The sequence below is a fragment of the Mesoplodon densirostris genome, chromosome 12 (genome assembly GCF_025265405.1).
Source record: "Mesoplodon densirostris isolate mMesDen1 chromosome 12, mMesDen1 primary haplotype, whole genome shotgun sequence".
Lineage (NCBI taxonomy): Eukaryota > Metazoa > Chordata > Mammalia > Artiodactyla > Ziphiidae > Mesoplodon > Mesoplodon densirostris.
Genome location: NC_082672.1, coordinates 43,069,932 through 43,082,587, shown reverse-complemented (window position 1 = coordinate 43,082,587; position 12,656 = coordinate 43,069,932). Strand labels below are relative to the sequence as shown.

Below are 12,656 nucleotides of genomic sequence, written 5' to 3'. Positions count from 1 at the left end.
CTCATGGACCCTAGAGGCAAGGAGACACCAAGGGGATCAGCCTCCCATCAAGGCCTCCCCATGCTCCTTGGGAAATCACCCAAGAGTGCCAAGCTCTTATCACTGTGTCTTGGTGGAGTGCTCCCAGCAACTTAGTTAAGAGACCAAAATCCAAGACTCTATCTCCCAGTATCTGTCGATGCGTTTCTCTCCCTTCCCTCTCTCCACATCAGTAATCCCCATCATAGAGTCTCTTGGACAGCTCCTATGGTTGCCATTTTATCAAAGTAAAAAGATTTTTTTTCAATGGAGCAAGTGGGGTAATAAACGTGTTTCATATTTTCTGGATTTGGAAAGCATTTTTTTAACAGATTCTGTTATTTTCTAGTAATATTGGCCAATTGCAAGATGCAAAGAGTAATTAAAAGCAAGAAGATAACATTCATTTATTGATGCTGTTTGTTTTTATTTCTTTGTTTTACTCTACTGAACAGAACGACTGGGTCTGGTTATGTAATCATGAAACTCAAGTGAAATGTAGGACCTAATAGAGCTAAAATGTCCTCCTGTGGAGCAGGTGGACAGATTAGTCAGAAATCTAATAACTAGCTTAAGCGTTCCCTTTATCCAATTTTGCCATATTGTGTTGAAGGACGTGTGAACAAGTGTTAGCTGACGTGCAAGTGCAGTGTCAGAGGAAGAAAAAGTGTGCATTGGGTCAGCCAGCGCCAGTTTGTGGTGCGCTGGGGCTTCACTTTTCTTGCCGTGGGTGATGCTTTCTTTGGTTTTGGTTTCGGTTTTGTCCTAGAGGCCAAAACAAGAGATTTGACCTTTCCCTGAAGATGCAGTAATGAGACCACAGAGCAGGAAAGACCTTAAAGATCATTAAGGATACAGCCTTTCTTTTTACCGATGCTGAACTGGAAGCCTGGGGAGCTGAGGCCGCTTCTCTGGGCTCACAGCTGCCTGTGGTGGGACTAATTTGCACTCTCTGAGTCATCCCCCCATCCTGGTACCTTAGTGCATATGGCCTGAGAAACCATCTTACGTTGCCTTTATTTTTAAGAATTAAAAATAATGTTTTAAAAATCTAGTCTAGTCAAAGGGAAGTAAAAGAACACCAGTGACACCAGTGGGATCCAAAAGAAAGTTATGAGATAAAATATATGCAGCATACACAGACACATACTATATACATGTATATACCATATCCATCATATATAAGCATATATAGCACATATCACATGATGTATCATGTATATATGATGTGTTGTGTATATATCGTATATAAAATGAGATGCTCATTACCATCAAATAGGATGCCTTATCCAAGCCCCATTTCTCTTCATAATAATTAGACAACATAGGTTAGTAGTATGTGCTCAGAATTTAAATTCAGGCAGCCTGAGTGACCTGAGGGCAAGCTACTCAACTTCTATAAGCTTGTCTTCTGCCTGTTTGCTCACAGATCTGTTTCTTACCGTTACTCTGCTCTGCATTGCAGAGGCTGACGACTGACTCATGCAAAACAAACAATGCTTCCCAGCTGCTTTGTTAACTGGCTTTCAGTTAGATTTGGCCAATGGGAAGCAGTAGAAGGGGACTGGAGGGTGGGAGGAAGAAAGAAACCACGGTGTGTCTCCTTCTTTCAGGTCAGGTCTCTAGAAATGGCCGAGTGTCCTCTGATTATTCCTCTGCTTCCCTGACTTCTGACCTCTGGTAACATGGCCTCCTCCCTGGATCCCTCTGGCTCCAGGGGTGTGAATAATTTACCGCTATTGCTAATGTCTGGGTTGCCTCACCATCTCTGTTTCCCTATCACCCGTTCAAACACCTTTTTAACTTGTGCCCCATATTATATTTCCTCTTTTGAACATGGTATGGACTGTGTTTCTTGACTGATACACTCTATAAGCCTATTTCCTCACGTGTGTAAAGAGGATAACCTTAGCAATGGCAACAGTGGCATTATGCTGTCATGGAGATTAATTAATGTACATAAAGCACCTTACACATAGCAAGTGCTCAGTCAGTATTAGCTGGTAGTATTCTTTCCAATTCCTTTAGCTTAAATCTCTTTAGTGCGTGAGGACAAGAGCTACCAAATTCTGTCTTTAGTGAGAGGGAAATCATTTCAAATAAGAAATGGTTATACAGATACTTTGTAAATGTAGCTATTGCACCCATCATGTGGTTGTCAGTCAAAAAGTAATTCAGTCCGTTTGTCTGATCGTGTCGATCGATTGTTTGAAAACCCCACATGCACAGCAAGTTGGGCCTTCAGATGCATCACTTACGTCCATTAACTAGCTAATGTCCATCTAAGAACAACAAATCAGTAAATTGCAGCAATACTGCATTCCCACTCTCCACTTAATCATGTCTTCATTTGGCTGACCATGCTTTACTCACAGAACAGGATATTCACACACAAAAACATTGTTTGACCCAGCAAAGTGATTAACTATGATGGTGTATATATTTCACTCCTATCCCTCCAAATTGAATTTCTGCAGTTTTTAAGAACAGGTCTAGAGTGTTTAAGCTTGGAGCATCTCAAGGTAGCCTGATGAGTAGAGTGAAGCTCTGCTGTGTATCTATTTTCTTACACTCCTTGGCTCACCAATTTGCTTGTAAAGTCACACCTCTTCTCTGAGCTGCCAATTGTATATCTACTCGCTACTGGACAGATTCTTTTGAATGATGCGTAAGCATCTAACACCTAACGTGTTCAAAACAGAGCTTTTTATTTCCCCTGAAAACCTGGTCCTCCTGCTCAGTTCTCTCCATCTCAGTAAATGGCATCTTGATTCACCCAGTTTCTAAATTAGCCAGAGCCCATGTGAACCCATAGGTGTCTTTGACGCTGTCCTTTTCCTCACTACCCACATCCAGTCTACCAGCAGGGCATGTTGAGTCTTCACAGACCAGCCACTTCCCTTCCTCTCCACTGCCACTCCCAGCAAAGCCACCAGCATCTCTTGCCTGGACTGAGACCCTGCACTCCTCACTGGTCTCCTCTGTGCTTTTCTCCTTCACAGTAACCAAAGTCATCTTTTAGAAATGTAGATCAGATGTTAGCCACCTGCTATAAACTCCTCAGTGGCTTCCCATTACAACTAGAAGAAGATCGATTTCTTTCTAAGACCTACAAAGCCCCATATATTCCAGCCCCCGCCTCATATTCCAACCTCCTCTCTTATCACTGCCTCTCTCTGTTCATCCTGCTCGGATATTCTGGCCTCTGGCAGCTCCTGGAACCTATCAGGGTCTTTTCATTTGTAGGTCCTCCTGCCTAAATTATTTTTCCCCTGGCAATCTCCTTTAGTCCTTCAGCATTCAAGGTAAGTGCCACCTCCAGCCCTCCTAAAGAAAGCCCCCTGTCATTCCTCATAGCAACCCTTTTCTTCCTTAATAGTACCAATACCAACTCCAAGCTTCCTGTCTATCCTGTTTTCCATTGTATTGCTAACCCATAGCAGAGTCCCTAGAGCATAGTAGGTACTCAGTGCATACATGGGTGAATAATTGAGTGAATATAAAACATCAGATCTCACATGTGAGAGTCCATAGTGTGCTAGGTAAGGTGATGGGAGGGTAGGATTGTGGAACTTCCTAGCCCAGTCATGTATAATCGAAAAAAAAAATTTTTTTTTTAAGGCTCTGGTTCCTGGACTATGTTCTGGTCAAGTCTGATTACTTTTAGTGGATTAATTTAGGATATATTTTATCCCTAGTCTGTTCATCTCAGATTCCTTAAAGGAATACTGAATTAATTTTTATGTCTTTTCATGTATTAATCATAGGTTATTTAATATTGCATTTTTAGTAACTTGGTTAAAAGGAAAATGAATTATAAGTAGCATGAAACCTAAGTACAGGAAAATTGAACATTTTTAGGGAATTAAAACTTTGATGGAGAGCCAAAAGCCATCTGACATTACTATGACAGAATATCCACGAGAGGACTTGTATAATTTACTGAATGAGAAAAGTGATTATTCCAGTTTCCTCTTAGGGCATTTCCACCACACTAGAGGGGGCTGTTGTACTGAGTTTGCTTACTTAGTGTTCAAAATAAAATTCTTATATAGACTTGGTATGGCTTTCCTTAAACTTTCCTTAAATATCAGAAACATATAGAATAATGATTCATGCCCTGAAATGCTTTTCATATGGGAAAACCAAATTTCTCTATGGAGGGATCCCTGTTCTTCACAGTCAGAGGGACTGGATGTCTAGTACCTACCAAATCCTCCAAAATTCATAGGACTCAGGGGAAGTAATCTGCCCACAGCCTAAAGCAGACACATGTAATCAAGGTTCCTTTGGAAATGTTGGATATTTTATTATATAAAAATGCCCAGAGATCCACTGAATCGCGTTACTTATGCTTATTCTATGCCTTATTCTTTCAAGGTAGAGAAATGAGCATAATTTTTCTACATTTGTGTTGCATCAACATCTAGGAAGTGATGAACCAAACTCTAGATTTAGCCATAATCTTCTGCTTGGGACTCAACAAAATTATGTACTTATGGAATTAGTATTAACAATTGTGTATCTAGTTATAATGAGAGAGAAACAGAGAGAGAATTTCAGAGGATGAGGGACTGATCATATAGCATTTTAAGGGCATTTTTTTCTTCTTTTTTATCTTTCTGTTTTGCAAAACTTCGTTCTTTGATGGTCTACAAAGCATTTACCTATCTATTTCTAAAACAACAGAGCCTGCATGTATCTATTTATAAAACAGCAGAGCCTAAAACGTGAGCCTGCAGGCCCACGGTATACTAGGAAGAGTGATGGCGGAACAGGACTCTGGGGTTGGCGGTAGGGCTGAGCAGGATTCACAAATCTGGAAGAAACTGACAGATCATCTTGTGTCAAAGCAATGAAGTGATTTGCCCAAGGTCACACAGTTAGGACTTCAGTGCAGTACTCGGACTTAGTCCACATCTCTTTGTCATGTAAGCCCTTCCATTTTAAGGACTGTGTAGTTATTCATCATTGTGAGCAATACATGACACCAAGCAGTTTTGTTCCTATGTTGCAAATAAAAAAGAAATGAAAAACGTTTTAAAAGACATGGGTACTAGATACTACTTACAGCACAACCAGAAATAGAATTTAGGAGACTTGACCCTATGTTCTGACTGTAGCCACTAAGAGGTCCTCCTTCGCGGAAGAAGCAAAACATCATATATGTGTGAGAAGCATGTGGTTTTTGTTCCACGTGCAGATTTTCACTTTTTACTTTATGTTTTAGCTATGTATTACCCAATAATAAACATCCGTTAATAGAGTGAAAGATAAGTCGGGGGCACCATTCCCCTTCCTTCACCCACTGTGGATCCACAGAGGCCCTGGAGGAGGCTGTGACGTCTCCTCTCTTTCCTCTCCCCATCAGGGCTGCTCTACGTTGGCTTTAGTGCCTGCATGTTTGGTCTCTACAGCTTCATGCCAGTGGTCATAAAGAAAACCAGCGCCACTTCGGTCAACCTCTCCCTGCTCACCGCAGATCTGTACAGCTTGTTCTGTGGATTGTTTCTGTTCCACTACAAGGTAAGTGGAGTCAGTGCTCCTTTCTGAAGATGATACTTTGTAGGAAGGAATGCATATAGGTAGGAATACTCTGCTGTGGAATTGCCCCAATTTTGTGATTTTGCATTGAGAAGCAGGAACACACCTCTGTGTGCTAACCCCTATGACCTGGGTATTCACATTCCAACTATAAGACTGAAGCAACATTTTGTCATAAGAGACTAGTCACTACAGACATTTGATAGTGAAAGATAAGAAACAGCTCTAGAGGGAAAGGCTTTCAAATAATGGGGGACAGTTTTTCTGACATCATTCACCCCAGCAGCTACTCTTTTTCCAGCCTAAAGCTAGGGAGACTTGTACAATTCTCAAGCTATAACTGCCAAATGGATTCTGCCAAAGGCACCAGAAGAGTGTATTCTCATTGGAGAAAAGACACAGTTCCTGCAGTTTCTGTTTTGCATGTATTTTTATAGCAAATATGAATGGAAAATGCTAATGCATTCAAAATAGTTTTTATTATATCAGCCCTAAAGAAGAAACTATTCAGTACAAAGATGGCAATCTCTTCAAGTGTAAGACTCTACCCACATCCTCACCCAAGGCAGGCATGACATTGGTTATGGTCCACTGAGGTGTGCTATGAGAGGCTATTTTTTAAACACTACACTCACTGATTCATTAACAATTGACTAGATTTGGTATGTGAGAAGAGACCCGCTTGCCATTCCTTAACTAGTCCTATAAGATAAGGGTCAGTGGGGACTATGACCAGTGTGAAAAAGGACAAGTAAGGGATACCCAAAGAGATAAGACCAAATTAGGACAGGCCAAAGAAGAAGAGACAGAAGAAGAGAGGCGCTGCTCTGGGCCACTTCTAGCCAAGTGCTTCACCAGCAGTATTACAGGTAATGTCATCATCTCACGGATGTGGCCAGTTGATAGGGCATCGTGGTGGGCAGGGCATGTTCAACCAGGTCACACTGGGTTTGGAGGTTCCTGGAGACATGCTGAGCTGGAGGGTGTAAGTCCTTGAGATGATGACCCGAGGCCAAGCAGCAGAAGTGACTGGTCAGAAATATTACTGTGCTAAGCCAAAATCATAGCCAAGAAACAGACCAAGAAGAGCAGACACAGGTGGAAAAGAGGTCACAAACAAGGTTGGCAGCTGGGAGAACCAGAAGCAGATCTGGCAGATGAGAGGTGAAGAAAGCAACCATGACAGCAGATAGGGATAGAACGCTGAGTCCCTGTTTTACATGGAAACTTCTGCCGAGCGTGGTGGCTAAAATGGCAGCTTAAAGAGATTGTCTATTGCTGGGCAGCATTTGTACGTTGTGGGTAATTTGTGTTTTGTCTGGTTGGTACAATCTGTTTCCCGAGTGCACCCTGGTCCTCATAAGGGTAAAAAGTAAAGTCTCAGCATGTTCCCCCCAGTGCTCCCCACCACAGTGTAAGGAGGACCACCTCCCCTCAGAATCCCCCTCCAAACACACCCCATTCTTTTCCAGAGCCCTGGGGACTACTCAGCCGGGGTCTCATCAGTACAGCACAGTGGCTGCCATTTTTCTGTCTCTCCTCTACAGCTAAGCATCCACATCTAGTCCATTCCTCAGCATGAGTTCTGTTCTCAGCACTTCCTCCTGTAATTGTCTTTATAAGGTCCAACTAGAAGAATCCCTTTAATCGTCCTTGAGGAAAGATGACTGAAACCTATTGTTTTTGTTTTCGTTTTAAAGAAGATGGGGGTAGGAGTTTATTAATTAATTTATTTACTTTTGCTGTGTTGGGTCTTCATTTCTGTGCGAGGGCTTCCCCTAGTTGTGGCAAGTGGGGACCACTCTTCATCGCGGTGTGCGGGCCTCTCACTATCGCGGCCTCTCTTGTTGCGGAGCACAGGCTCCAGACGCGCAGGCTCAGTAGTTGTGGCTCACGGGCCTAGTTGCTCTGCGGCATGTGGGATCTTCCCAGACCAGGGCTCGGACCCGTGTCCCCTGCGTTGGCAGGCAGATTCTCAACCACTGCGCCACCAGGGAAGCCCTGAAACCTATTGTTTTGATGACTACAGTCACTTCTTGGGCAGTCCAGATCCAGTTCGGCTCTCAGCATCCTTCATAGCAGTGTTCTGGAAAGTCTGCTTTCACCAGGGGTACTTGCTAAAAATGCAGATTCCTGGGCCACACCCCGAGCCACAGAATCAGCATCTGGGGGTGCACCTGGGGGAGTCTGCTCCTCCGTGAGGCTGATGTTCTCTGAATTTGAGAACAAATACCTGAAAAGGGGTCCCTGAGCAGTGCTTGTTCATATTTGAGTCTGTCACTCCTCATACTTCCACTGGCTTTTGGTTAGACCTGGGGTTCTCTGCATAAACAAGCATCAGAAACTGGGAAGGCTGGTGAACCAGGTAAATTCTAATTCTCCAAAATTCATCTTCTTCTCTCATCATTTGTATGTTACTGGTAACTTAGGATAAGTAACTTTGGGGAAGAGGAAACCGTGTAGTACCCTGTCATCGTGCCATCAGAAGGGAACCTGTGTTATCCGAAAATTACATTCCTGTACTCACCTATTTGGAGGTGTCATAGATGTTTTTTAACTCTTAAAGCAATGCTTTTCACTATACACATATATTTCGTTACCATTTAACAGTTAAATTTCCTTAAGGTAAGAAAACACAATAGGTGTTTTCTCTAGTTAAAATTGATTCCTATTGTCTTTCTTTAAATCAGACTTTCAAGATAATTGTAGATACATATGCAGTTTTAAGAAATAATACAGAGTTCCCATTTACCCTTTACCTAGTTTCCCCCATTGGTGACATCTTGCAAACCTGTGGTATAATATCAGGATATTAACATCGGCACAGTTGACATGCAGAATATTTCCATCCCTACAAGGGTTGTTCTTGTTGCCTTTTTATAGCCATGCTTACTTGTCTCTCACCCACCTCCTTAACCCCTTGAAACCACTCATTTATTCTCCATTTCTCTAAATTTGTCACTTCCATGTAAATGGAATTATACAGTATGTAACCTTTTGGGATTGACTTTTTTCACAGCATAATTTCTCAGCATCATTCTCTGGAGATTCATCCATATTGTTTTACATATTAGTAGCTCCTTTTTTATTGCTGAGTACTATTCCACAGTATGGATGTACCACAATTTATTTAACCATGCACTCAGTGAAGGACTCTGGGTTGTTTCTGTTTGAGGCTATTACATGTAAAACTGTTATGAACATTCATTTACACGTTCTTGTGTGAACAGATTTTTCGTTTCTCTGAAATAAACAACCAAGAGTACAATTGCTGGGCTTATGGTTGTAGCGTGTTTAGTTTTATAAGAAACTGCCAAAATGTTTTCTTGAGTGACCTGTTATCTTTTGTTACAAAGACATACATACCAGTTGTGAGAAAGTCAGAAAATACAGATGAGTATTGTTATACATTGGTACAATTTACAGTGCATATTACTTTTGTAGTACACATATTTGCAGTTCATATATATTTTTAAATTTAATTACACCATGCATACTTCTTTGTTACATGCTTGATTTAAACTTAGCATGTAGGGATTTCCCTGGCTGTCCAGTGGTTAAGACTTCACCTTCCAATACAGGGGGTGTGGGTTCAATCCCTGGTCAGGGAGCTAAGATCCCACATGCCTCACAGCCGAAAAACCAAAACATAAAACAGAAGCAATATTGTAACAAATTCAATGAAGACTTTAAAAATGGTCCACATCAAAAAAATAAAATCTTTTAAAAATTAATAAATAAATAAACTTAGCATGTATATATTTCCTTGTCTTTTTTTTTTTTTTTTTTTTTTTTTGCGGTACGCAGTCCTCTCACTGTTGTGGCCTCTCCTGTTGCGGAGCACAGGCTCTGGACACGCAGGCTCAGTGGCCATGGCTTATGGGCCCAGCCGCTCCACGGCATGTGGGACCTTCCTGGACCGGGGCACGAACCCGTGTTCCCCTGCATCGGCAGGCGGACTCTCAACCACTGCGCTACCAGGGAAGCCCTTCCTTGTCTTTTAATATCTGTATATAATGTGAATGTGAATGAGTGGTTCTCAACCCTGACTGTACATTATAATCACTTGGAGAAAATACAAAACATAGCCATTCCAACAGTTGGAGACCATAAGGCTCAAAGCCAAGTCAACAACCCCATACCAGCTATTATCCTTTGTAACTGCCTTTCTTAGGAAACAGACATTCCCACTTATTTGATTTAATAAAGTTTTATTTAAAAAAACAAACCATAGCCAGGCCCAGGCCCTACCCCAGAGAGCCTGATCCTGATTGGTCAGGAGTGGGAACTTTTAGAAGCTCTTCAGATGGTTCATCACATATCCTAATACACAGCCAGAGTTGAGATTATTTTTGTAGATATATAGTATTCCATGGAATGGCTATACTTTTAATTTATTTAATCCCAGGTTTCTCAACCATGGCACTATTGACATTTTAGACCAGATGATTCTTTGTGGGGGGAGGGGGGCTGTCTTGTGCATTATAGGATGTTTAGTAGCATCCCTGGCCTTGACCCACTCGATGCCAATAGCATCCTGCAAGTCGTGACAGTCAAAAATGTCTCCACTCATTGCTAAACATTGAGAACCACTGATTGAACAATCCCTGCTTATTGAATTCAAGTGATATCTCTTTTTGGCTATTATAAATAATTTGGGGAATAAGCTTGTACTAAATCTTTGCTCACATTCTATATTTCAACTTTTTTGAAACAATTTTTAAATAAATCTCGTAATTGGCTTCATTTCTTTTTTGAAACAAATATCTTTACAATAATTTGAGAATCCTATTGACCAATCAGGAACCTTGTATAGAGGCAGTATTCACAAAGCCATGGTAATATTATGGGCTATGTCATATGACATAGACAAATGCTCTATTTCTCCTTTCCCTTCACTCTCCTGTACTTACAGTTGATACCACATCACTTCTTGAATAAACACTGCCTTTTACTGTTCTCTGTTTTATGAACAGTAGTATTTAATATCTGCAAAGAAATAAGATAAATTCTCAATTTAAATCTTTTAAAAATTCCTTTTCCTTAATTTCTAAAAGAATCTTCCAAGCAATGCTTGAATTTGCAATCAAGTAGTCATTATTTGGAAAATCCAGGATGTTTTTCCCCAGGGCCCAGCTTGCCTGCCTCTGACATTGGCTGTGGGCTTCCTAGATGGGAGGCTCTCCAGAGCCGGCGGCAGGGCAGGTCTGGGCGGCGTGCAGGTTTCCCACCACAGCCAGATGAGCCATCGCAGAAAACTGATTTTTAAAAACTGCTTATTGGGGGTACTTTTATCATTAAGAGCAGTTTATGGTCAATGAAAAATCTTGGCAAGTTTTGCAAAATTTAAAAATGGTGCTGTCAGTTGTGTGTGTGTGTGTCTGTGTGTGTGTATTTGGGGCAGTGGGAGAAGGTGGTTATATTTTTATGTATCTTCTTTGGAAAAATATCTATTTAGGTTCTTTGCCCATTTTTAGTTGGGTTATTTGTCTTTTATTGAGTTATAGTATTTCTTTATATATGTTGGATACTTATCAGATATATGATTTGCAAATATTTTCTCCTACCCTGTGGTTGCCTTTTCATTTTCTTGCTAGTGTCCTTGGAAGTATCTATCTGGTTATAGTGTTTTTTTTTTTTTTTTTTTTGCTTTATAACAAATTTAATCAGTTATACATATACATATGTTTCCATATCCCCTCCCTTTTGCGTCTGCCTCCCACCCTCCCTATCCCACCCCTCCAGGCGGTCACAAAGCACCGAGCTGATCTCCCTGTGCTATGCAGCTGCTTCCCACTAGCTATCTACCTTACGTTTGGTAGTGTATATATGTCCATGCCGCTCTTTCACTTTGTCACAGCTTACCCTTCCCCCTCCCCATATCCTCAAGTCCATTCTCTAGTAGGTCTGTGTCTTTATTCCTGTCTTACCCCTATGCTCTTCATGACATTTTTTTTTCTTAAATTTTCCTGGTTATAGTTTTAAAACCATGGAAGGAACCAATTCAAGCCCACCATGGCCTTTGGGCCACCAAGTCGTCCCTCCTGGTTCCTGACACCACTCCTCTCCAGGGCGGCTTAGTACTAACTGCTAGTTGCCTCACATTGTCTGCTTTAATGAGATGGTTGAAAGTCACAGCCTGAGGAAGAGAAGATTCATTTCAGGTCAGGGCATCTTTAAATAGTTAAAGAGTATAGTGTGGGGGCTTCCCTGGTGGCGCAGTGGTTGCGAGTCCGCCTGCCAATGCAGGGGACGCTGGTTCGTGCCCCGGTCCGGGAGGATCCCACATGCCGCGGAGCGGCTGGGCCCGTGGGCCATGACCACTGGGCCTGCGCGTCCGGAGCCTGTGCTCTGCGGCGGGAGAGGCCGCGGTGGTGGGAGGCCCGTGTACCGCAGAAAAAAAAAAAGAAAGAAAGCGTAAAAGAGTATAGTGTGGAAGAGAGTTTAAGCCAGTACCCCTCAACCTTGACTACACATTGGAATCACCTGAAGAGTTTCTAAAATACTGATGCTTGAGTCTCACTCTCACTGATTCTGTATTTAAGTGGTCTGCAGTGCAGCCTGGGCATTAGATTTTTAAAGACTCCCCAGTTGACCCTAGTGTGCAGCCAGAATTGAGAGTCATTGGTTCAGACAATTTATGTGGCTGCAAGCAGGTGGCACTAGGACCAAAGGGTGAAGGTTATAAGATTATGGTGAAATAGAAAGAAACCTTATTAGCAATTACTCATCCAAAAGTGGACTAGACTGTCTTGGGGGTTCCCCTCACTGGAGGAAGCTGGGCAAGAATGTGAGAGGGATAACGGGGAGGGGACTCACATTTCAGTACTGACCATTAACCTGTGACCTGATCTAATTTGGTTTTACTACAGTCTGCAGTCAGAGTTTACCTTTCACCTAATCCTGATGTCTTTAAACAACATTCTGGTCTGGTTATAAATATCTACAAGTTGAGAGAGAAGGGCTATTTGCTCACAGATGTTGCTTACTCAGGCAGAACTAAATGATTAAATGAAGCGCTCTTGCCCAACATTGATTATTTGCTTTTTCTCACCTTCCATCCTTGGAAAAAATCCATTCCTTTCCCCACCCAT

General features: G+C 41.9%; 1 protein-coding gene across 2 annotated transcripts in view; it reads left to right on the top strand.

Annotated features, from left to right (window-relative positions):
• Positions 1-12,656, top strand: part of SLC35F1 (solute carrier family 35 member F1) — a 416,917-nt gene that overhangs the window by 373,199 nt on the left and 31,062 nt on the right. For both annotated transcript variants that reach the window (XM_060114691.1, XM_060114692.1), the window contains exon 7: positions 5,390-5,544. In XM_060114691.1, the coding sequence (XP_059970674.1) occupies positions 5,390-5,544 (155 nt within the window). The remainder of the gene's footprint in view (positions 1-5,389; positions 5,545-12,656) is intronic.